The sequence below is a fragment of the Falco rusticolus genome, chromosome Z (genome assembly GCF_015220075.1).
Source record: "Falco rusticolus isolate bFalRus1 chromosome Z, bFalRus1.pri, whole genome shotgun sequence".
NCBI lineage: Eukaryota > Metazoa > Chordata > Aves > Falconiformes > Falconidae > Falco > Falco rusticolus.
In genome coordinates, this window is record NC_051210.1 from 31688534 (window position 1) to 31714346 (window position 25813).

General features: G+C 42.3%; 1 protein-coding gene across 5 annotated transcripts in view; it reads right to left on the reverse strand.

Annotated features, from left to right (window-relative positions):
* Positions 1–590: 590 nt before the first annotated feature.
* The window catches only part of NRG1 (neuregulin 1), a 303231-nt gene continuing 278008 nt past the window's right edge, over positions 591–25813 (reverse strand). For 4 of the 5 annotated variants that reach the window (XM_037374391.1, XM_037374390.1, XM_037374389.1 and 1 more), the window contains 7 exons: positions 25583–25641; positions 20299–20322; positions 15686–15788; positions 12195–12321; positions 10586–10716; positions 9873–10076; positions 591–5812 (listed from right to left, as the gene is read on the reverse strand). In XM_037374391.1, the coding sequence (XP_037230288.1) occupies positions 5161–5812; positions 9873–10076; positions 10586–10716; positions 12195–12321; positions 15686–15788; positions 20299–20322; positions 25583–25641 (1300 nt within the window). In that variant the 3' untranslated portion in view covers positions 591–5160. Of the gene's footprint in view, positions 5813–9872; positions 10077–10585; positions 10717–12194; positions 12322–15685; positions 15789–20298; positions 20323–25547; positions 25642–25813 lie in introns of those variants that run through there. The other variant, XM_037374393.1, reaches the window with a different exon arrangement.

Consider the following 25813-nt stretch of genomic DNA (forward strand, 5'->3'; position numbering starts at 1 on the left):
ATCTCCCCTCAGCTGTGCTTTCTTCCATACTAATGAGACCCAACCTACTCAGTGCCCCCTGGAGCTCATTGGCTCCAGATATTTATTCACTCACGTTGCCCTCCAAACCCTTCCTTGTTACACTATTTCTGTTTTGAGACAAGAAGACCAGGGCCACTCATTGTATTTAAGATCTGCAGGAATCATGCAATTATTCAGTGGCATGGTGATGTCATCTAATAATTCCTAGTATCTGATTTGCTTTATTGACTGTTTCTGAGAAGTGACATCACAGCCCTAACACTGTGTCATTTTTAACCCCCCACCTCCCCGCCTTGAGTACTAACGGTCAGGGTAAAGCTAATAAATCTTATTTAAGAAACTAAAAATGTACCTAGGAACAACAGTGTCTGCCAGAGATATCCGTAGGGATGAGTCAGAAAACTCAGTGAACAGTGGCCCACAAAGACAAAACAAGACCTTTACAACAATGTTTGGATCCAGAAAGATGGTAGCTAGTGACCTGACACAGTCTGCTGAGCAGCTGGGCCAGTACAACATATAAAGAATTTAATCCAGCACCTCTTTTACTAAAAATGAATAACAAAACCTTAATAAATCAACAATTACTTATTGCTGTATTTGGGATAATAAATTCTTTAGTTTATCAGTAGCTTGTGGCTTCCATAGCATGTTCTTTGAACAGTTTGCCTTTCAGTTACATCCCCTTTCTCTCCTGAACAATAAATTAGCATTCATTTTTCTTTTAAAGGAAAAGAGGGGAAAAAGAGGATATATTACAATTTTTTTCAAAGCAAAAAGAAAAAAGCAACATATTTTTGACATATATCTTAAAATAATATGAGGATAACTTTCTCCGCATGTTAGATGCATATGCATAAATAATAAAGGGTGTTATGTTATTTACAGTGTTACACAATAAACTAAGAGAGACTCATTTAACACATAATCCATAAAGACAGTAAATAATGAAAACATCCAAGTATGTACAAGTTGTATTTACAATAGAATAGAGAATTATAAATGATGATAATTGGCCATGTTCTTTGTCTGCCCTTCTCTGCAGCATTTCATAGGTGCTTTTTTTGTTTCTTACTAGAAGTAAGATCCAGCTGATGGTAAGTAGCCACACTGCAGGGCCAAGAAGTGTTCAACAGGCTAAGAAATGTGTCCTTTGAGGGGACACAAATTTGCTATCTTGGTTACTCAGGAAACTGCAATGTGTGTGAGGGAAGCAGGGAGATGCAGCTTTGTTTTGGAGGACTGGAGAGAGAAGGAGCTTTCCTGTTTCCCTGATAAAGGCAGTGATTGATCTCTTAAACCTGGGGGTGCTGGGGTGGCTCAAGTTAGAAATAGCTGGGCCAAGAGGAGGGAGTAGGTTTTTCTCTGTTCCATGAGAACCTCTGAAGAGCTATAATGATTTATACCAGCTGAACAGGCAGGCTGTACCAGGTTGTGCACAACATATTCCAGCTACACACCCCTGAAGGAAGCCTTTTATCCTGGAATAATTCCTGTATATGAACACATACACAAGGAAAACTCATGGCTCAAGTTAAATGACATGGAAAGAAACCAGGACAATCTGAACAACTCTGCCACCACTGGAATATTTCCCCCCCTCTTCAAAGTATGTTTCTCCTTGCCACAATTTTCAGTCAAAAGTTGGCAAGGGTTACACAGTGATGGCTCAAAGGTGTTGGGACTGCCTAGCTCAGAGGTCTGGGTAATGAAGCGAATATCCCCAACAGGGGAGCTGGCCTTTCCCGTAGGCACTTGCTGACTTTGCTCCATGCTCCTGCAGTCTCCAGCCTCGTGGCCAGCAGGAGCTGGCTGCAGCTTGCCAGCAGAACCTGTGGCCATACAGACTTGCTAACTTTGGGGGGGTGGACTTGACTGATGTGGAGCACCCTCACAGTGTGCCAAAAGCAAGTCCAGAGATGAGGCGCTGCATCCTGCTCCCACTTCTGTGAGTGCTAAGCCAGAGCAACTCCCATAACTTGCTGTTGCATGAATTGTGCTGTAAGGCTGGGCTCTCCCCAGAGACCTAAGGGCTTAGGCAGCCATATCCCCAATTGTATTTTCTTGTTCTTAGGTCCATGGGAAGTCCCCAGCCTAATTTCATGCTTACCCTATAACACACTACTATATGTACCAGGGGTAGGAGGAGCAGGGACTGCACACCACTTTGAGTTTGAGGCACTGCAACAGAAGAGGTGTGACATTTTCCCCTAGATCTACACCGAACAAATCTCACATGTATAGCTCCCAAGCATGCAATTGCTCCTTCGTTTTATACTGGCCCTCTATAATAACAGTGTTAGTAGTCAAATAATTTACTCCACTTCAAGGCAAGTTCCCTTTCCTTCCTAATTAATCTGTCTGGGCTATCACAGACATTTCTATTAGAGCTGGCCTTGTGGGTGATCTGTACTGGAGGGGATTACAGAAGACCTGTGTTATAATCTCTATTCTGCCACTAAGATGTGTCATTTTGGGGCAAACCTCTTGTTACTCTGCCATCCTTTGTCTGTCCTGTAAGATCTTTACAGTATCAGAGACCTTACTGAAAGGACACATTTTCAAGTGCCTCTGGAAACTCAAAGGTGCAAATCCTTTGGAAACCGGTGGTCTGCATCAGGAAAGCCCACCTGGCCCTCTATACTACTGAGTTGCAGAGTTACTGGGGAGGTGAATGTTCTGCTGCATGGAATTGCAGATAAATAGGCATGACTAAAGGGATGAAAATGAGGCTGTGGTATCTAGAATTTGCAGGGAGCTTTTGTTTTGGTCTGCAAAGGCAAAGTGTGTTCAAGTACATGCCAGCTAGGGAAAAAATGGCAAAGGGGACTTAAGTCCAGGCAGTACATATTTGACAAACTTTGCCATCTCCCATAAACTTCTCAAATAAGTAGTGCCACCACATAGTCCAAAGCAGTGCTAGTTTCCTAGCCTTTTGCTTCTACAACCAACATCCTAGCATACAACTCTGTCATCATCTTCTTCCTACACTGAAGTTCTTTTGTTCTTTCTCTGCTGAAACTGGTGGTCGGGTAGACTCACCCATGTTCTTACTAATGTGATGTGGTTGATTTATACAGTGAGCAACTCACTGATTTTCATCATCCTGATAAACAGCTTCATTTACTAAACTTTGCTTTCATATCTCAAATCAATAGGACACCTTGTTCAGCAAAACTCTTTAAGCGCATGCTTAACTTTACGCATGCGTTGGAGGCATCAATGGGAGTCTAGCACATGCTGAAGATAACTTTTGCTGGGATTAGCATAAGCATATGCTTGAACAATTTACTGAGTTGGGACTTTAGTTCCTTGGGTTTACATCTCACAAAATTTCCTTGACTTATTTCTCTTCATTTAACTGGGACCAGGATGTGGCCCAAAGGATGAGTGTAGTTTGGCTGAAATTCTTTTTCTCTTGACATGGCTCTTATTTAGAGTCCAGTAATACCTGTAAAACATATGTTCTCATTTTCAGAATCCCCAGAGTCTAGGAAAAACATTTGTTTTCCACATCAGTCCTGAGTCTATGCTGTGCCAACTGAACACACAACAAAAATCAAAAGAAGAGGCAGAGTGACCCTGACTAAACTGATAGGAATTCAGTGCAAAAGAGGCCATTTGCTTCTGTCTGAACGGATGCAATTGCTCCAGCACTGACAGCATCCTTTTTCATTACTAGTCAAATTCTTCAAGACCATCACTGGCTTTATAAACACTGATATCAAATAGCCATGCACACTACAGCTGTAACCCACATGGTATGCTTGCCCTCATAAATGAGCTTTGCATCAGCCTTGCCTCTCTCACCCCAAATAATGGAGTCAATAAAGGCGGGCAGAAGTTAACTCCATACTTCCTCTATGTCCTTCCTACTTGCCTGTATTCTAACCGTTCAGCAAATCACTTCTTCCCTGAAAGTCTTTTCTGTGTCCAAAAGTAACCCATACTCCCACAACAACTCTAACATGGTATTGCTAGAAACTTGTCAGGGTTCTTTCTGAGGAGAAGAAAAGGGAGAGAACTGAGGGGAAAGAGAAGGATAAATCATCTATTAGAACTCAACATAAAAAAATAGGGGTCAAAACTGATTGCACTTTTATTAGTGGCATTTGTTTTCCAGCTAGATCTCTTCCTTGCTAGTTACAGATATCTGCTATTATATTTGCCCCATTAACTTAAACTAATATAATTTTTTCTCTTTTTTCTTTTTTTTTCTTTTTTTTTTTCTTTTTTTTTCCCCCTTTTTTAAATAGAGTATTGGATTCAAAGCCTCAGCTAACCTAAACCCATTTTCTAAGGGATAACTAGAACAACTAATATCTGGAAAATAATGAAATGGCAGCTCCTAGTGATTACAAGCTGACCTCTGATTACTAATATATTTGGTTTAAAATCACAGTATTATTTTCTTTCTATAAGTAACATTATTTAATGCAGGTTGGCTTTTTTTTTTTTTTTTGTTTTGTTTGTTATCCTGCTGTAATTAATAGTAGCATGCTGTTGGATCTACTATTATCCCAGTGCTCAAAGAAGCAAACCTTTTTGGCTGGCAGAGAGCAGACAAAACTCATTTCATATACAGAAAGCAAATAAAACTTCTTATAGAAGAAAAAAATTTTTGTTGTTTTTTCAGCTATTTTTTTCTCTTTTCTGTGTGTGCATGGGTGTGGGTGTGTGGGTGTGTGTGGGTGTGTAGGGTGTAAGTGCCATTAACAGGGCTTTTTGATCTGGGGATTCTACAACAAGCAACCAGAGGGACTTCTGCAATTCTTGCAAATCATACATCCAGTCATTATAATGCAGTGCACAAAAAAGCCAGGACAACTGAGGGCTAGAAGGTTTTGCAAAATACTATGGGACAGCCATCGTTGTAACTGTACAAAACTTGCTCTCAACGTAACATAACATAAAGGCACCATTGATATCTTTCCCCATTTTTGAAATACTGTAAAAAATTGCTACATATGGCACATAACACATTTGTACATACGTATATTTAATTTATAAAAGTTTTTTTTTTCCTCTCCTGTTTTCTATCAGCGGAATTGCTAAAATAAAATAAATTGTTTAATTTAAAGGTGGAATACTTCATTATATAAAATAAAGTTTTACATGTGAATCTATGTGGTTTATGTTTTATACAGCAATAGGGTCTTGGTTAGCTATCACACTGGACAACCTTGCTTGCAACTCTTCTGGTGCAGAGAAGCGATTCGCTGGGCTAGTCCTGCTTTCAGCCAGTCGGTAGGCAGCAGCTGGCTCCAGACTGGTCGCCACGGGGTTCGGTATGCTCAGGAACGGTGTATCCTCGCCTATTCTTTCATCTTCGGTTTCGGTTTCAGAGCTGCTGCTCTCAGAGCTTGTGTCAGAGTCCGCGTCCACTCTGCTGGAAATGTGGCCATTGGGCTTTGTTCTTTTCACCCTCCGGCTGTTGGTGAGTTTCTTTGGAGGCTCCTGTGCTGGTTCATACTCCTGCGTGGTCTCATACTCCTCATCCTCCACTATCCGCAGAGGACTTGGTGGCAGGCTGTTGCTCTCATGGGCGGCATTGTGGTGGAAGGAGTTGAACTGCTGAAGGTGGTGATCATACTTCTCACGTAGCCGTGGTGGGGTCACCAGGAGCAGGGGTCTCTCCTCTTCTATGAAGGGACTCACTGCCACCGAAGGGACAGAGACGGTCAAGCTGGAAGCCGGTGGTGACATTTTGGAGGGATGGGACTTGGGAGAAGTCGGAGTATGGAAATCGACAGGTGACATGCGAGCTGGTGTGGTCATAGCTGAGACATACCTGAAGAAAAGAGATGGTGAAAGGTTGCAAGCACATGGGTGGTAGTGACATGTGAACACAGCTGCTCACATGGGATGGAAGGGAAAAGGCAGGGATCTCTTAAGATCCCCACCACCCTCACACAGGGCTACCAGGGAAACTTTCCTGTTGCTACTAATCTTATAAAACTTCTGACCTTTGGGACTCTGGGCAAAAACATTTGAGAGCAGGAGGCACATGGCAAACCCCACAGGTCTGTTCACCTCAGAAAAAACATGGAGATGCTGTAAATTATTTGCACAAATAACATAACTTCCTGGAATGAATACAGGAATGGGATCCAGAGATTGGGGCGCTGCCAGAAACAAAATGCATTTGCAAGTATTTTCTCAAAAGGAAAATGGTTGCTGCCCTTCTGGCAAGAGTTTACCATAACCTGGGGTGCATGCAAACAGACAGGAGGAGAGAAAGGAAGGGAACTAAGGGACAGTCCTCCTGGGGCTTAACCCTCTTCTGGCAACCAAACTGTCTCAGGCTAAAGGGAAAAGCAATGTTTGGACAAAGTCTAGAGCCAGATTCTGCTAATTTTAATTCCTGGGGGTAGTTAGAGGAGGATTTGCAGCACTGCCCCACAGCAACTCTGTGCTGCTCCGCTCCTGGGGTGCTAGTTACCCTGGCTGGCAGGTTTATCTGCAAAAGAAACGTGCAGCATTATCTGTCCTCATATGGCAGCGAATGCTGACAGAGAGGACTGTCTGGCCTAGTGTTCATGACTGCTCTGCAAAATTTGCCTCTATTCCTTTATAAGTTTCTGTGGGAAGGGTAGTGGTCAAAGGTGATTTTTGAAAACAAAGCTCAGATGCCAGTACAGAGCTTGTCCCAAAGGAAGAGGACAAAAAATGTGGGACTATTAGCTGGTTTGAATCAGTGGAGCTCCATGAGATGCTATAAGGTCATCTGGATTTTTGCCAGGTAAGGATCTGACTGAAACTTCTTGAACAAAGCACAGTGCCCAACGTGACATTTTGCATAATTTCACTTTCTTTTGTTCTTATCCTAGGTTCACCTGCCTGAATTTCATCTGTGTCCAAATTTAAAACCTTTCTAAGTGCTGTCTCTTATATAGGCCCTTTCAGACAAGTTATATGGCTATGACTGGTGAAGTTCCTAGTTTTTCATTAGTGATTTATTTTTTTGAGTCTGAAATAACCAAAATAAATCTGAATCCAAGTTTCTTACCCAGTCTATTACTCAGTTGCACATATTGCACTTGATTAAAAGAGAGTTATTGGACAAAAAATAAACCAGGACAGAACCTGAACTGATGTGTAGTAGTGATGGGTTTCAGCAGAGGCATATTGATTTACACCAACTGAAGAACAGGAGAAAGAAAAGCAAAACTGGAGTTGTGCATTTGAATTAATCAAGTTGGCTGCCAGTGAGAGCAGACGGCAATTAATAGGTTTTTGCATTGGATGAATTAAGTAATTCTTTATTTTTCATTCCATGAGCTAGCTTTTCATCCCTTTCACATTTTTAAATAGGCATTGTCCGAAAAACTGAAGCCTTTCTACTTCCTCAGCTGGTACTATGTTGGACGTACATCTTGACACACTGGATTTTAGCTAAACTGATTCAGTTAATACACTAAATTAGTTAAAGGTGTTCAGTGTACTGTGCACGCTTATATCAGTGTCAAGTTACTTATACTGGGGTGTTGTGGATTTACACATTTCTGGTATATTTTTCCACTCTGTAATGGGGCAGTGCTAATAAGCTGGTGTCTACAAGCTGAGGCACAGGTACTGAAAACATGCAGCTCTAGCCCCTACCAAAAGGAAGGTTAAAAGGTGATAGATTTAACCAGCTTCATAGGCAGCAAGAGGTAAACCACGCTGGTTCAGTGCAGGAGATCAGAATGTATCCATAGCCATCCAACAAGCATTAACTAGTTACACACTACCAACTTATTCATATAGTTCAGCCTTTTACGCAGAGATGGTGTTTTTTGATCTTCTCTCCTGTAAGATGGCTGAGATCTTTCTAAAATATAGGTGCTTGGGTCTTCTGCTTGTGTAAACGTGTGTCAGGGCATGGGATCCAACAATGGGATGGGGTAATGCAAAAGAACCCCTTGTAATGTCTATTCTATTTAATTTCAAAATTGTGAAGTAACTGAGGGACTGGAGGGTAGAGGGAGCACAGCACTGATCTACCAGTTCACAGCACAGTGACATTTGATGGCTTCTATACATTCCTTTGTGTTTCAGAGTAATTTTTAGTCGCAAATAACTCTCATTTTCCCCCTTATATATAAACACATACACCAATCCATCTCAGAAATAATCTGTCATGTATTTCCTGCTTGCTAAAAATAGATGCGGTCAAATTTAATGCCCAGAGAACTGTCTTCTGCATTTCAAATTCACAGTTGTTTCAGGCACAGGCTAGGCCATCAATGCCTGATGATTATCACAGAAATGTTGCTGCTTTTCACCTATAGCCTAATCTTCAAGAAACACAGTAATTGATGAAATGCCTTCTTTCTTCTCACTGAAAAGGTATATATGCTCCTTTTCCACCCTCTAAAATCTAAACACCTCATATCAGAATGATGCTCCAGATGCGCAGGCAATGGAGGAAGACAGCACAAATGACCTTTGCTCCTCATATGAAGATGCCCAAATATATTAAGCTGTAATATTCACCATTAGTGGGCATGTGGCTGTGTTTCCCATACATCTCCCAGGCAGAAGGCAAGGTGGTATTTACTGCTCTAGGTCCTGATCCAGCAACATACTTAAGCACGTGCTAAGCTCTACCCATGTGTGTAATCTCACTGATTTTGATGGAGCTACTTTCATGATTGAAAGTTAATCTTATTGAAGTGCTTTGCTGGATTGGGGCCATGACTGTTTATGTCACGTGAGCCACATATCTTGAAATTAAATTCTATGATAAATAACAGATAACTTTATTATAGGGAGAGAGCCAGTCTGCTATCTTTAGTGGTCCTACAGGCCTTATTCAGAGACCTGTCAGCTGTGGTGCCTTATTCCACTGCAAAGCCATTATTTGTGTAGCAGAGGGAGGACCACAGGAATGGCTTTTGCTGAACTTGCACATTCATTTTTCTGAAAACTACAATTTGTCTCCTACACAATTCAGTCTCCTTGGGGATTGTCTAACTGCATTTTCAACATCATGGACATCCCACGAGATCAAATCCCTTGTGATTTCACAGTGCTCAGGGAACTGGTCCAGTAACCCTTTGTTTTCCTTTTCTTCTGCCTCTGATTGTTGGGAGCAAAGCTCTCTTTACGTGTCTTATTTCTTCTCAGTCTTGCTTTTGCTAGTCTGGGGCCATCCAGTGCTTTTGAGATAAAATCCTAGCCTAAAGATTAGAAGAGTTTTTCAGTAAAAGTTTTCCTGTAACTAATGTACTTCAAGGCAGGCCTTAGGTACTGATGAACCAGCCCTTTCAGAGAAAAAATTACTTTGCTGGAAAACTCCTGGCCATTTTTACTTTTTAAAGTCCTTCTGATTTCATAATGACCTGGGTTCTTCTGGCTTGCACGTTGTGTCCCTTGCTTTTATTTAATAAAGTGACAAGGGGAATTTTTGAAGGAGCTGGAATCTCCCTGAAAGTGGGTGGTGGCAAAATTCCTATACTGCTTGGAGTCCTTAGTGCCCTCCTCCTGTGGATGAATACATTACTTTCTCCCTACCTTTTGTGTCTCACAAATTCCCTCAGTTTTCTCACTTGCTTCTTCAAAGAAACTGATAATTAGTCAAAGATCCATTTTTGCTTTACAATGGAAATTTCAGACAAGTTACTTCAGTAGAGCTTTTCCAAATGTGAACTGCTGGCTATCAGAAATAAATCTAGCAGAGGCAAGAAAGGAAGAAATGCTGTTGGTAGACTTTAAACTGCTTCCAAGTTCTCCACCTTTATGAATGTGGAGATGAATGCTTTATGTGAACAGCTGCACTGTTGTGTTTCATCCTGTGCTCCCAAGCTTTGAAATCATTTGGTAACACCAGAACTTGCCAGCTGAAAGCAATGGGTGGTGTGTCCTACCTTTCACTGTGAGGAGAGTCTCGGTAGGAGTCAGGGGTCTCTCTTGCATGCCGGAGGAAGCTGTTGACTTCCCGTGGCCCGCTGATGCCATTCAGGCGGCCCCGTGGTCCTGCTGGGCTGGTGTGCCTGCTGTTCTCCATAGAGGAGCTGACGAGCACTGAGTGGCTTTCGGAGACAATGCTTTCGGTGTGGCCATTACTCCAGCTGTACAGCAGCAACCAGGAAAGGAGAAGAAGGGAGGAGAGCATGAAAAGGTGTTTTGGTGGTAAATGCAGATAAGCAGAAGTTTAGCCAGGGGAAAGGAAGGTTTCTGTTGCCACTCAGGATGTGCAGCATAACCTTTGGGATGGTAAGAGGGGTTGCAGAGTTTTGTGAATTGTATGAATCCACATGCACCAAGATGATTTTGCATGTGTGGATGAGAGGGAAGAAGGGCTTTCCAGTCACCAGGACTGCCACTGATTTAGGAATTTGCATATACTAAGATTCACTGTAACAGTATTGGAATGCCATTCAGTCAATAAAGTTCTTTGTATATTCCCAGAAAGATAATCTAGTTAGGTGACATGACATCAAATATTGTTAGTCTTAAAATGAAAACACTATGAAAGGAGCACAGACTTTTCTGGGTTTGTTTTTTTACACATCTTTACAGATTTGCAACAGTAACAGATCAGATATTACAGGTGTTGTTTCCCTTCCCTCTCCAGTACCTGTGGCTGGGTGTCTGGGTGACTGTCACAGAGTGATGTGTTGTTGAGGTGTAGTGGCTTGTCGAAAATGAGGTCTCTGTTTCTCGCTCGATGACATGCTCGCTAGAGATTATGTTTTTTGAAACGTACTGCTGAAAAAAACCCAGACAAATCTCAAGTTTACAAACTGTAATTCACAGCACATTTGCAGACATAATTTCCAATCTCCCCCCTCCAAGTTGCCGCTTTTTACACATGCTGAAGCACAAACTTTGCCACTTAAATGCAAGCAGAAGCTACACTGATACACTTGAGCACATTCATGTGCATCTCTGCATACATACCCCATCTAAACTCAAAACAGGAGGAAATTAATGAGGAAATTAGCGAAGGTGTGCATCCCAATCAGGCTATAAACAACATACTTATTTAAGAAAGGAATGAGAAGTCCAAATGGATGGAGACCTGGAAAGGTAATCATCGCTTTACTACCAGATACATCAAAAATATTATTCTCTGATGGAGAAGACAGCAGTAGTTAGCAGTAGCAATTGTTCATTGCAGGACAAGAATCTGGGCAGGATATGACTGTTTCCAGTGCCCAGGATACAGCACCTGGGCAGACCTATTCGTCAGGGGGTGATCTGCAGAATGGGTCAAAACCTCCTGAGATGTGTGTGCAGTGCCCAGCCTCTCAGCTTTTGTCTGGAGGTTCCCTCAGTGCTGTCACTGGTAGGACCCTCCATTCTCCTTGCTGGGGAATCCTGTTTTCCCCTTTCTTAATGATCTGACCATGGATTTAGGACTTTTGTGGGGCAATATTGGAAGCTGAGCTCTTCTAAAAAGTTCTCTTGGCCTTAACCAAGGTTAGTGAGAGTGCTGCCATTGACTTAGCAGAGCCAGGGCTCACCCCTGCAATGAGCTGTCATGACTATCTACAGTGATGGTGGAGCAGGAGAGCAGGCATGGCTCGAGGCAGCAGGAAGCTGATATTCCCTGCAGACAGCTGGCTCCCCTGGGAAAGGGAGGAGAGAAGGAAGTGGCTATAGGCAGCACGAGCCCTGGCCTCTAAGGCCAAGGGGCTTGACCAAGGGGTTAGTTGAAAAGTAACTCTACTCTGAGAAAAAGCTGGTGGATGCTGGTTGAGTATCAGCCCCCACCCTATCTCCCCATACACTGCTACTGTCCCGGTGAGATCTTCATTCAGACTTCTACCCCTGGGTACATAGTGTCACATTCCTGATCTGAGGGGGCTGTCCCTACTCACAAACCATCAGGCCAAGAGGAAGTAGGAAGAGCAAGACATGTGTGTCTGAGAAAACTGATGCCTACAGAACTTAGCCATGCTGTAGAGCCATTAGTATTTTTTTCTGAGGTGTTCTTCTTGCTCTTGGTGTCCCAGATCCACAGGCACAGCTGCAGCACTGCAGCACACCCCAGTAAAATGGCCATCTGCAGAAATGTATCTCATTTTAACGCATGTTTTTTGCAAAGTCCCTAATTGCTTCTGGGTGAAGAAAGCCAAGAGAATTCAGCCACCAGCCTGCGGCACGTGGAAGTTTAAAAGCTGTGAGGTAAGCTTTGCTGTGGCACTGGCAGCCTAGGCTGAAATGCGGGCAATAAAACCTACGTTCACCAGCTGGACGTTATCTGGCGGCGGGTTGGGGTGGTGCGGCCCATTGGCCATGTTCATCACATTGTTCCTTTCCGAGCGCAGGCTCTGCCGAAGGCGGTCGTGCAACTTTTTCCTCTGCTTCCTGTGTACGAAACACGGAAACAATTTTAATAGACAAAGGGAAAGCAGCTGCACCTTTCAGCATGTTGATGATGACTACAGTAATATAACATCACTTTTTCTGCCAGCACTTTCCTCACTGCTGCAAGATCTCAGAGTAACTCTGAAGACCACAGGGCTAATTGCAGCTGGATCTGCGGGGACCTGCAGAAGGGGAAGGATGGGTGGGAACCCTTCCAGGAGTCAGCAGGCCACAGAGGGATGGGAAAAAGTGTGAGGAAGTGGGAAGTAATTTCTAAGCCATGCTCCCTCTCAGGAGAAGTTCTTTTTTGCACTCAGAAGGGAGGGAGGAGAGATTTTAATCCAGCCATCTTGACACTCGTCGCAGCCATGGCCAGATTCCTGGTAGCCCGCTGGGTTACACTTCTCCATTTACCACAGGGAGCCAAGGTGACCATGCCTCAGGGCTTGCTTGCAGCTATTGGAAAACACGGTGTGTGCCATGATCTTTGTGATGTGGCAGCTACACAATTTTTTGTGGGGTTTGTTCTCTACCTCAGCAGTGCACCCCAAATACATAAACGTATTAGAAAAGTGAAGTGTGCAGAGGAAGCCCCAGAAGTCCAAAGTAAATGAGTGTGTGAGGTATGCCTGAGCCTGCAGCCATCCTGGCAGCTCTTGCAGGTTTTGTTGCAGCAATATCTGATTAATTCTGGAACCTAATGATTACCAGGTAGATGCCAGAGCTGCTAATGCATTCAGTAGAACCATTCATCAACCACAGATACTAATGGCATAGTCTTTGGCTGACTTGAATGCTTCTGCTGTGCACTGTCCTCAGCTGCTCCTTCCCCAGTTGCTAATCCTTCCAGCTCTCCTCAAAAGAAATTTTCAGGAGATCATTACAAGCTGTCAGTAGCGAAACTTGCAGCATAGGAAAACCTGGTGCTGTGAAGGCCATGCAGAACACACTAAACAGAACACCGAAATAAATAACCAGAGAAAGAGCTATTCAAGTTCAGATTTATTTATCAATGTTCCCCAGTTTTGTCTGATTATCCTGGAGAACTTCCACCATCCTGCCACAGAATCCAGGGAAATGAAGAGAGGTTGCAGGCTCCAGCACACTGCAGAGTGTGTATGACCTTGGCTGTGGCAAGAACTAAAATACACACAATTCCCTAAGCTGTATGCAGAAGTGCAGATAGTTTTGGCAGGGCAATACAGTGTAAGATATAAGCATTTTCAATCCCATTTTGAACTCAAGGGGACTGTTCCAAGTTTTCTAAACAGGAGGGGGAGGGAAAACAATAAATATATTGAAGCTTGATAGCCAGGGAAGCTTAAAGACAAAGAAAACATGACTTGACACACTGCATTTTTTTGTGTTTTCTCTGTGCGTATGTGCCTGGATAGTGGAAGATGCTTAATTTATGACACTCCACAGGAATGGTATAAGCAGACAGGGCTGCCCTGGAAATGTTCCTGTCTCTGCAGGACACAGTCCCTGGTCCATGTGGGCTTTGTGCTTGGAAGATAACCAGGCATCATCTTAGGACATGCAGTTGGTTAAGGTGGATGGGGAATGCAGTGCCAGGAGATGCCTGAGCAGCTACCCAAAGACCTGCCCTGGGCTGAGAAGCAACGCAGACAAGGGTTTAACTGGATTTCACAGCACTCCTTCATGAGATCTTGGAGACCTTGGAATGTGAGTACAGCCCAGGTCCCCTGACATGGTAGAAAAAGTAGGTTCTAGAGGGAGTTTGAGTTCATCATCTACGGGTCTGAGATCCCAGCACATATGGCCTGGGAATCTGACCCAAGGAAACCGCATTACTTCCCACCTTCAGAGAACAATGTATTTGCATTTTGCATGCTTCCATATGTGCCATTTGTCCTCTAGTATAAAAAAAAGAAATTGCTCCAGGAAACTAAGAAGGAAGAATAATGGAAAAGCTATTGTGTACTTCACTTATTCTGAGAAGGCTTTCCCTTAATGTATATGACTTGCAAATAAAGCACCTCTGAATTGAAACTCCATGTCAGAAGATACTGCCTTAACATTTGACAGCAGTACCTCTTGCAAGGAAACCAACAAAATCCAAGCCATTACACTTTATTTAGTGTGTTCTCCTAACACCGTTCCAGGATTTCCCCTTGTTTCTGTTTCTTTCCCTGTTAGGAGGAACGAGCATGTGGGGAACCTCTCACAGATAGCAGTCTGGCATCACTGCTGCGTTTGGAGGGCCATGAACTGGCAGCTCACTTTCACTCTCATCAGCTGTGTTTGAAAACATTTCACTTTTGGCTGGCAGCAATCAGTGATGTCTGGGACAAACCATGACAAAGCATCCAGACCTCTAATGAATTCTGTGGGCTCTTTATATAGAAAATGTTACTTCAGGACACTGAGTAAAGGTATGATGAAATTCATGGGGATGTCTTGGCTGATATTGATGAACTTTGGACCAGGAAAAATATTGTTTAGCTGCCCTGGAATGCCAGTTGTCATTTCTAAAAGCAGTAATCGGTCTGATTCTTTATTACTCATTCAGTCGTTCCTCACCGCCCACTGGCACAAACTTGTGGGTGTGAGCAGAATGTTTGTGTGGCTGGACTCTCATCAAGGGGGGCAAATGATTCCCCACTCCCTTTTTAACACATCCATTATTGTTGGGGCTAACAAGAAAACCAACAACCCAACTGTCAATCAGGCACTGCAACAGTAAATCAGCTTTATGCAGATGTGGAAGTTTTATGATAAGGGTTTTCTGTGTTTTGGTGGGGAGATTTATAAAGCCAGTCAGAAGTTTTGGCAGCACAAATCCTGCTGACGTTCACTGTAATTTATGGTCCAGGGTGCCTCATGTGTGTTTCAGAGTCACCCCCAGTAATTTACAGAGATTCACAGAATGCATTTAAGTGCCTACTTTTGCATTGGGAGCACTTTCATGTTCGGTTCTTTGGCCTTTGGTATTTAGTAACTTGTAGCACCATTAATCTTGCCTCAAGTAAAAACAAACCAGTCTGATATGTAAAATTTACTGCTGGAGAGCAACATGACTCTAGTGTTGGGGTTTGTTCCTTTCCAGCTAGGGAAACCAGCTGGAATCGGTGATAAACAGAGTTGCAAGTCAGTGAAATTTGCTCGAGTCACTTTTGAGGGGTAAGAAACCTTTCAGATACCTGTCTTATTTTTTGCACTGCTGATGGACATGGAGACCTGCACCCATCTGGCTTGGACCAGAGCACCCTGGCCACAGGTCTGTCTCTTCAGTTCAGCTCTGGAGAAACCCAAATACAACCTTACGCTCAGAGGAGTAGAAGCTACAGTCAACTGGGAAGGCCCTGACCAACAACCACAGATATAAAAAAGAAAAGTTTACTTGGTTTTGCAGTAGGCCACCACACACATGATGCCAACTACTAGAAGAGCAATGCAAATGCCAGTTATGGTCAGCACCCGTTTCTGGTACAGTTCCTCAGCTTCTAGAAAGGGACAAAAACAGAGAAGGTCACAACATGGAGGACGGCTAGGCAAGGAGCACACAGTCAACAGCTGGCATGCTGCAAATCACTGCACAGGTTCACACTGCCACACTAAAACACAGCCACCACACTTCAGGCAGACTCATTATTGACTGCAAGGAGAACAGGACTAAATCATAAGCTCTTAAGACAGTACTAGGGATGAATGATCATCCATACAATTACAGTCAAAAGTAATCTTTCTTTTTGTTTAAGTCAACAAGTATAATATCTAAGAAACAACTTCACAACTGACAAACACTCAGATTTGCTGGAAATAAAAATGCAATGCACTAAGGTCATAACATGAATTTGCAAATGCTTTGGAAGTTTTACTCTGCAAAGACAGCTGGAATGAAGGCCAGTTTTACGGGCCTTAAGAGAAATTATTTTCTTATTATCTTCTTTGGATTGTTTTCATATCCAATGTGTCTCTACTCCCATGTCAATTTATATCTCAGTTGTCTTTACAGGAGAGATTTCAAAATATCTTTCTACATTTGAGACATGAGCTTGGCTTGTAATTAAATTACCGATGGAAATAAAGACAGGTTTTGAGCTGTGGTCATAAAATTCAGACTTTCTCCAGTGCTCCTCCAAAAACACAGCAACACCAAAACCCAGTAGTGCCTTGTATCAGAGAAATGTTTGATTTCTATTTGGCTTTTTTTTGTGTCCAGCAAAGGAACTGCTCTATCTGGAGCGGCAGCTTGCTCTGTGATGACAACTTGTTACCAATCTCATTCATCAGAGATATTTCACTATTATAAAGACATTAGCAGCACTGGTAATGTTTGGGTTAGAGCTACTCATGCATTCCAGCCCCACTCACGCTTGGCAGGGAACACTGATGCATGTTGTACCAGGGAAATGTTGTGTAAGGAGTGATAAAACAGAGCTGCATTCTGTGTTGATGCTTTATGGGTGAAGATTTCCATTGCTGCTTTTAGGACAAAAATGGGTGTCTAGCTTTTCTCAAATCTTATTTTTGATAAGCAGTCCATCCAGAAAACTTGCTCTGGAGGATCCAGGCTGGAGGGTAGCCTTAAGCCAGACTACACTGCTGACCACAGTTTGAATACCAGCAAATGATTAAAAATCAGTGAATAAAAGCTGCATTTTTACTATCTTTGGGATAAATTTTGGCATTATTCCCCCTGGAAGGGGCTTAAGTGAACATAAAAGATCTGTGGGGCAATTCACCAGGAGGTCCAGAGATGCACAATGGTCCCTCACACGTGCCATGAGTCTCTGTCCAAGCTCAAGGACTTAAATGATGTGTCATAAATGCCACACCAGTTCAGGAGAAAATGCTCCCTACTGAAGAGGGAGCAGTCATTCCTCCAGTGTGTTTCCCAGGCTTATCTAGTTTAGTCTTAAAGGTGCTGTGGGAAAAGGCAAATACTCCATGCAACAAACCACAAAGCAAAAAGAAACCTGAATTTCTCTGATATAATGCATCTTACCATGGAACAGCTTTGTCTTACAAGCCAAACGCACTGTAAACCAAAACACTAGCAAACACGTCATGAGCACTGTCAGACAAAATTAATAGCACTGATTATTAACAAGGGAGGGGGGAAGAAGTGAGTTTGGTAAAACTAAGATGCTGCAAAAATGTATTAAAGAAAAGGATACAACTCCAAGAACAGAAAGTCAAAAAAGGGAAGGAAGAAAGGGCTGAAACTCCAACTAAACCAAACCAGGACAAAGAGAAAAAAAGGTAGGTGAAATATAGGGAAAGACAAGGTTAAAGGGTTGAGAAGTCAACTGCAGGCCTGGCACAGCATGCTTGATACTGGAAAAAACAGAGTGAAGAAATGCTTGGGGACAAAAAAAACCAAAAAAGGCTGAAGCAGAGTGTGAAGGGATTTCTCATACAGCATAACACCTTGCCTAGGCTAGTTAGTGGCACTTTGCCCCCTTCCCAATTTTGCCCCTTCTGAAAGCGCTTATTAGTTAGCCATGGAAATGATGTATTACAAGGATGTCACAGGAAACAGGAGAACTGTGCTAAGCAATTTAGGGGCAAATTTGAATTTTTTTTTTTTTTTTTTTTGTCATGCTGTCAGCTGTTAGCTTGTAAAAGCAAAATGAAAGGACATATCAACCATTTTTCTTGAAGGGGAAGGGAGAGGTGGAAGAAGATGAATTCACGTGGAAATTCTGCTTTGTTTCTATTCAGAGAAAAAATTCACTGACTCCATGAGGTTTACTCCAGGCTGAGGCTGCTGCAGATGAGCTGGCTGGCTGGTTGGTGGTGGCCTTGCTGAGGCTACCGGTGAGTTAAGGCTCATTGCTCGTGTATGTTGGATGCTCCTGGGCTCTCCCCCACCACAGGGGCGGTAGGTGCAGTGGGGGAGCGGAGCTGTGAATGCAGCCCTGAGCAATGCTCCTTGCACTGGCACATCTACTGGGACTGATGGTCTTGAGGGGCATGGAGAGGAAAACCCCTGGGTCTGCTTTTGTTGCCGTAATTCCCTCCCATGCCCTTTGAAATGAGGCCATTAGGATGATCCAGCTTGACATGGTGTGCATGAACTGCTGCGCCGCCATGCCTTCCCTCAAGCTATGAGGGTGAACAGCTGCCTGGGAAGGCACACGCATGTGGACCTGTCCTGCTCAGCAAACCAGAAAGCTTCCACGTAAACCTGGTGGTGCTCCTGGCTGAGCCAGGGATGCCTGGGTGACCTGCGGGTCCTCTGCAGGTGGCAGGGGATGCTGGCAGCCCAGCTGGGCTGCAGTCCTGGCCACAGCTCTGCAGGCAGCCTGGTGCCTCAAGGATGAGCCTTGGCATTTCTGTTTACGGTTAGAAGAGTTTTGTGAAGCAGGGACCAGGTCTTGCCCCAAAACTGCCCTCTCTCTCTGGCCAATGTGAACATTTACAGAGCCAGCCAATGGTGCAAAGCCAAACAACATGTGCTGTGTTTGCAGTGCTCATCAAACTAGCTTGAAAAAAAATTAATAGCAGCCTTGGGGAAAAGTCTGTAGAGAAATGTATGTGCAGTGAGAATTTGGAAAAGGTTTTGGCCTGTTAAGTATTGAAAATCATTTTAATACACTTCCCCCCCCCATAGAGTACTCGGCAAATCAAATCGACATGAGACTTAAGTCAAGACATTAAATCCCTCTATGTGTATCTTTTCAAATATGCACATTATGCAATTAATTTCACATCACCCTAATTTATACATAATTGATGATATATATGTGGTCTTAAATTTGCTCTGTTTTAAGGTTTTTCTTCTTACAGATCTCTGGGGATTTTAAAAAGAATTTCATTCCAAGGGGTGGTTCCACTGATGTGATCTCATATATAAAGCAAAATTTACAAGAAATTTTTAAAAATTATTTCAGTTTAATTCCTCATATGTTAATGTAGCCATATATCTTCTACTACAATCTAGTGCTTGTGAATGCAAATTAATATTACCTTGTGATAATAATAATAATAACAACAATATGTTGGGTTGTGAGAGGTTTTTAAAATTTGGACTTGCAATGGGTTTTCCACAGTCCGCAGCTTAAGCTAATGACATTTTGTGGGGGCATTTTAAAAAAGAACATGAACTAAAACTGTGCAAAAAACATCCCTGGCTGTTTCTTCTCATTTGCTGACAATTTTAGGAGATTCCAAACTAAAACTGACCTGAATTCCAAGTTAGCATATTCAAGAGATACATTATTTGTACCCCTGATTACTAAATGTTTGTCAGGTAAGTACGGTTAATTCACGAAGAGGACTTACAAGATTTATTTCTGTTGTATTTAAGCTGAAGAGTAAAAATAGTACCCACTGCCAATGTTCTCAATTGGGTGCAATATTAATTGGGTATTAGAAATATTGAATATATTTTCTGACTTGAGGATCTGGAGTCTAGCTGTAAACCTCTGCTGGAGTTCCTAAATAACTTTCAGTTCACTTCTGATTTACAGTCCTAGAAATGAATGTATATATATGCATATCATTTATACATACGTATATGCATCTGATTTACATAACTAGCTGTGGGTTTAGACATAAAACTTTACTTTGAAACCAGAGCTCAAGATTAAATTTGCAGAATTTTAACTAGCTATAACAGATCATCTTTTTTTATAGACTAGTTAGTCATTCTGCTTAATGCTTACAGTGTTTCCAAAATCCTGCAACGCTAGAAGAACTTAGCAAAAGCAAATGTCAAAACTAGTCAAAGTTACACAGCAGAAAAATGAGTGTACACTATGTTACGATTACTTCAGTAATTCCTAGAATTCCTTGGGTCCGGAATACCCTATCACTACTACTATTCCAGTGAGCTGATCTCTGTTAATATTTTGACAGACATTGTTGTTATAGCTGTATGATCCCTTCTAAAGCATAAAGAAATTGGTTAGGAATTGAGAAGGGGAGGTGGAGAAAAAAAAATAAAAAGAGGTTTATCTCTCAGGCTCTAAAATCTGCAGACTAAAAGGAATGATTGGTCCATACCCATAAATTCAATCCCAAGATGCTCTGCCAATGCAGAAAGTTGGCAAAAAAAGAAAGAAAAAGGAAAAAGTTTCAGAAAAGAGCAATAAACTGTACTCCAAAATAAATCACATATAAGAATTACAGCTATCCTGTGTCTGCACATGAAACAGGACAAAGGGGCATGTAGTTATGTGGGCAGTGCTCAAGTGCACGTCTGTAAACTACATGACCAGACCTTCTGCAAGGGTTACGCACCAAAATACATATGGTCTATCTATACAGCCACAGTGCAGGGAATGCAGCAGGAACCATTAACCCTTAAAGATCTTACTGAGATGAAGGGAGCTATAGCCTGAGGATGCCATGTGAAATGACTGATTGATTTCGGATGGGCCCATGAGAGCACAGGGATGCTTTAAAAGGGGCTGCATCCCCCTGCAAATGGGTCATGTGCTGCCCTCCCTTCTGGCCTTACTCATGTTCCTGGTATGCAGCTCCTTGCTCTTGTGGGTTGTGACCTGGAGGTGGCTGGGACTGTTTGCCTAGCAGTGGGAGCCCTTCTCAGCTTTGCAGACTGACTGCATCAGGGCTTTCATTTCCAGAAAATGAGGAGCCATGCCCTTTTCCCCTGCCTTTGGGCTGCACTGCCTTGGTAGAACCGTCTGCTGGCTGGATGAATGACCCTGGGGTACAGGAGCTGATGCCGTGTGGATCACATGCCTAAATTAGCATCCCCAGGTCCCAGCAGTTGGTGGTGAGGAAGAACATAGGTTTGCCCCTGATAGGTACCCTAGGAGACCTTTCCCATGGGGCCACCACCATAACTGCAGTGGATTTCACTTTCTTTGTCTTTGTGTGCGGTCAAATTTAAATCCAACCCTGATTTTCTGACCAAATGGATTTTTTGTGTAGTTTGTACACATGCGGAATGCCAATTCTTTCCTGCCAATCAGTAACATTTTAAGGGTTAAGTAGGTTGAAATCCATCCAGATCTCTTCCTAAAGAGCCAGTATTGCATGCCTACATGAACACTGCTAACAATATACATTAGTTGCATAGAAAGCTTGATTAAGTCTTCAATAAAATGAATGACATGCCCATGCATATATATTGCTGTATTTATGCTTGCTTATAGGTAAGATTCCTAGCTTGGATGTAATTTAATTTTAGGGGAAGTCACTCATATCATGCAGTTTCTATTTCAAATGATTCAACGGGAACTTGGTACTTAAAATGGGAATATGTTCTGGCTCAAAGCCCTAACAAGAAAACGTGCTGAAGAAACATGCATTGCTTATTCAAACATAGATGTCATGTGGCCCTTATTTATCTTTGTTGTTCCGAGCTACATTCCCTAGGCTGGACTAAAAGAAAGGAGAATATCCCAACACTTCTCATTTCATAAACAGGTCATCATTTCTGATCTTTTCCTATTGAACCCAATATTGTTACATACTTTTTATGAGCAATGTGGTTTCTATTGAATGTTTGCCCAGGTGCAAAATAAGGTCTAGTACCCTCATCAGATGTGACCACTTGAGAAATATATAGGAACTGACAAATCCTGAGCTAGTAGAATTGCTTAAAAATGGACATTTGAGGACCTGTAGAAACACTGAAAAAGTGAGGCCATTAGAGTAACAGCAGTTTTGGTCATCCCTATAGAATATTGCAGCTTTAGTCAATTCTTGCCCGCTTTAATTTCTCAGCCAGGCTCATCTTGACAGTATGAGGCAGGGGCTGTCACCTCCACCCCGCTTGATACTGCCCCTCTTACTTACCAAGGATGGCAGAGCTGAAATGGGACACAGTCTAAACTGGTGTCCCATGCTGAAACATTTGCCTTCAGGAAGGCAGGGACCACATTTAATTCATGCCCAAGACAGCTTACAGCATGGCTCGTAAGTTATCCTGTACTCACAATAGGTATGTAACTGTTAACTAGTGATGTCAACTGTCCCTTTGGGTGGGGTCCTTGGCCTGTCTGGGGCATTTGGGAGGACAAAGACTTTACCTGTGATTATATTCTAGAGAAGTTTCCTCAACCTTCTATTAATCCAAGGCTCCTCCACTGTTTCTTATCCCAAGGATCATTCTGCACAGTGTTGCTATAAGAGTTTTCATGCATAGCTACATAAAAATTAGCCAAAAATGTAATGTTAATTCATTACTTTTATTTTCCTCCACTTGCCTTGCTTCCTTGCCTTAAAGGGAGTGAATATTTGAACATTCAAATACAGCAAATGTGTCAGCATGGAACAGATGTATTTTTGCAACACGCTTGTGGACTACCTTATGGTGTCTTACAGACCAACAGTGGACCACAAGCCCCAAAGTCAAAAATGCGACAGCAAAAAGCCAGGGTATTGAGTAAAACACCTGGTATCAGCTGTGACTGCTGTGCTCAAGGAAAGGACATTACACAGTCTGCCAGCCGGACTCCAGAGACAAGCAAAACTACCGCAGTTCGTTCTTTAGTTTCCCTTGGTCTTCAGTGGTGGTAAGCACCAGTTACAGGGGAAAAACTCATAGCTGCAGTGCTGGAAGTAACTGTGGCAGTGGGGACTCTAATAGCCACCACCTCTCAGCCACAACAGGTTGTCCTATGGTTTGGTGTGTTTGCAAACCTGGAAGCCAAGGCACAGTCAGCCTAAACGTATGCTTTCCAGTAGTCTCCCTCACATCCATTCCCAGCTATGCTCACATTTCCACCGACAGAAAGAAAAGACATTTCTATGGAAGAACTTCTCTTAAAATGGAGAACCACCTAATTTCCTGTGTCCCTTTTCAACTTAGTGCTACTGCACCAGGATAACTGCATCCTCCAGGGTTAATCAAATGACTACCAAGATAAGCCAGTTAGCCTTGCGCTGTTGGGACAGCGGATTTCCAGAATGCTCAGCAGCATTGGCCTTATTTTGATCTTGCAAAAGCCATTCAGCAAAGCTTGTAACTTCAGGACTCTTACAAATACCAACTCAAAGGCAGATTTCTGAAGCTAACTTTTTCTCAATGGCCAAATACAGAGCTTTAAGCAGTAGGCACACTTGGAGTGGAACCCCATTGACCCTTTCTTTCCAAATGAAGAAAGATCCTTCTGAAAGCAAGTAGAATTAGACAGCAGCGTATAGTTCACATGCACACTTTTGTTTCCTACTGGCACTTAACGCTATTTAACATTCCAATTTGCTCTGTACTTTGCAAAGGGTGCATCTACAGAGCTAAGCTGATCACCCAGAGCACGTGGTGTAGAATATGAGCTTGACTTTAGGTCCCAAATGCTGCAGTTTCCTGAAGATAACTTTCATTCTAAGTCCCCTTTACAATTGTATGTTCTGGTCTGTGCTGGGTGTAATAACAAAAAGTCATATAAATACTTCTTCACTATTTTTTTTTTTTGTTAAATATAAGTGTACCCTCACTGGACCCTTTCTAAAAGTGTCATTTTAAGATTTGTAGACATTATACTACAGATGCAGGGTAGGCAGAAGTGCCAGAGTCTCATGGCTGTTGTCTGTGGCCCTCAGAGGTAGGTAGTGGTGTGCTCTCCTGCCTGTGCATTTGAAGGAGAGGAGGGCTAGATCAGCTTAAGCACTACAGCTAAGCATGACTTTGCAGCAAGGCAAGGGTACCTATGCTTTTTCCATGGAGGCAACTTCAGAAAATCTCAGCCTGGTGTCTACTGCCCAAAGATTCCTTTAAAAATCCCAACCAGAGTTAGGGAACTGAAAAACTAATGAAGGAAAACCCACCTAAAACTCTTTTTTTTTTTTTTTTTTTTTTTTTTCCTGAGCAAGAAGTTGAATTTTTGATCAACATACAATTCTTCGATAGTTTTCAGGGTAGATTCAGTAGCAAACAATGGATCTTATATTTTTACACCACCTCCTTTTAAATGATTCTTCTAAGATCAGAAAACTTTAACTGCACTTTTCACCACAATACCCAGAAAAGGCCATTTAATTCTAACAATTGGTAAACTTAAACACTGTAACATCATAAAAATTTTCAAATCCATAGTTATCAGATGCATTTTGAAAATAACTCACACTAATAAAGCTTTTAAAAACAGGGCATAAAATACACACTTGAATGCTAGAAGGTCTGGTCTCCAGTCAGCACCCTTGGGGTTTACATGGTTAGCTTCCATGATGGGCAGTATGAATTATGTATGGACATTTTTCATCCATGAGTATAAGAGAAAACCTGTGCATCTCTTCAGGCTCCAAAGCATCCAGCATATGCTAATGGATTTTTGTCCTATATACTAACAGAAATTAAATTAAGCTAGCCTTTGGTCTCTGAAATTTTTCTGTGCTGGCAAGTAATCCATCAAAAAAATAGTTCCTATAGTACTGCTCTTAGATCATAGCACATTCTGATGCCAGGAACAATTAATTATGAATAGCACACATGCATTAAAATGTAAGATCTAAGCAATTTTCTTATATGTTACCTTTGACTTTGCTATAGCCAATGAGAGAAAATTAATATTCAGTGTAATTTCTGTTTCCTCCCTGACAAGTAATAATAATTAACCTACGGCTCTATGGGAAAGCTTATGAGATATGTGACTCCACTGCTGATTCAACCAGCAGTCTGACACAGACAGTCGTGTGTGTGTGTGTCTGTCTGTCTGTCTCATACATTTCTTTGGCCAAATAATCTGGCTCTGAAATACTTGATCTCTTGCACCTGTTACCCACAAATAAATACGTCAGACCCCATTGTTTATGTTGCCTCTCCCCCTTTTTCTTTCTGTGCTCTTTCCCCTGAAACTTGGACAACGAGAAGGAAGAACACTTTGATCCTCTTTGGCACGTACTGATCGGAAACAATGTAAGCATGTCAATTACCTTTAACTTGTAGGTCCAAATACAAATCTCATATGCAAGTAGAGGATTAGCTACCTGTTCCTTTGTTGGGGGAGAACTGTCCTGTACAGAGACTCATAAGGTTTTTGCAGCAAATAAAACGTGAAACTTTCAAAATGTTATTTTTGCACTTTTACTGCTTGATGTCAGTGGGGAGTCCATATCACAACATTCAGTGTTAATTTCACAGCATCCTTAAGTCTTGCATTTCCCCATAACCTCGATGCCAAACAATCCAGGAGAGTATTGCACCTCCTTTTGTTACAATTTTCATGCAACAGGCAGAGACAATCAATATTAGGCCTTAGGCAACAAATCTAGTTACAGATTAAAAAAAAAATAATTGGAGGAAAGATGCAGTGACAAGAAAGCAGCACCAACTGAGCATGCTTCTACTGCAGCACAGACAGAAAGGTAGTGGACGTACTGTAGAAGCTGGCCATTACGTAGTTTTGGCAGCGATCACCAGTAAATTCATTTGGGCACCTGAGAGGAAAAACAAACAAAAAAAATGGTAGAGAAAAAAACAGAGAAAAGAGAAGAGATGAATATATGCTAAGAAAGAAGCTCCTTCAGTGTGAACTGATACGACTTGGTGAGTTCACTTTCAGAAACTGAATCTCGGTTTAGCATGTCAAAATGGCTCAAGATGTTGAGA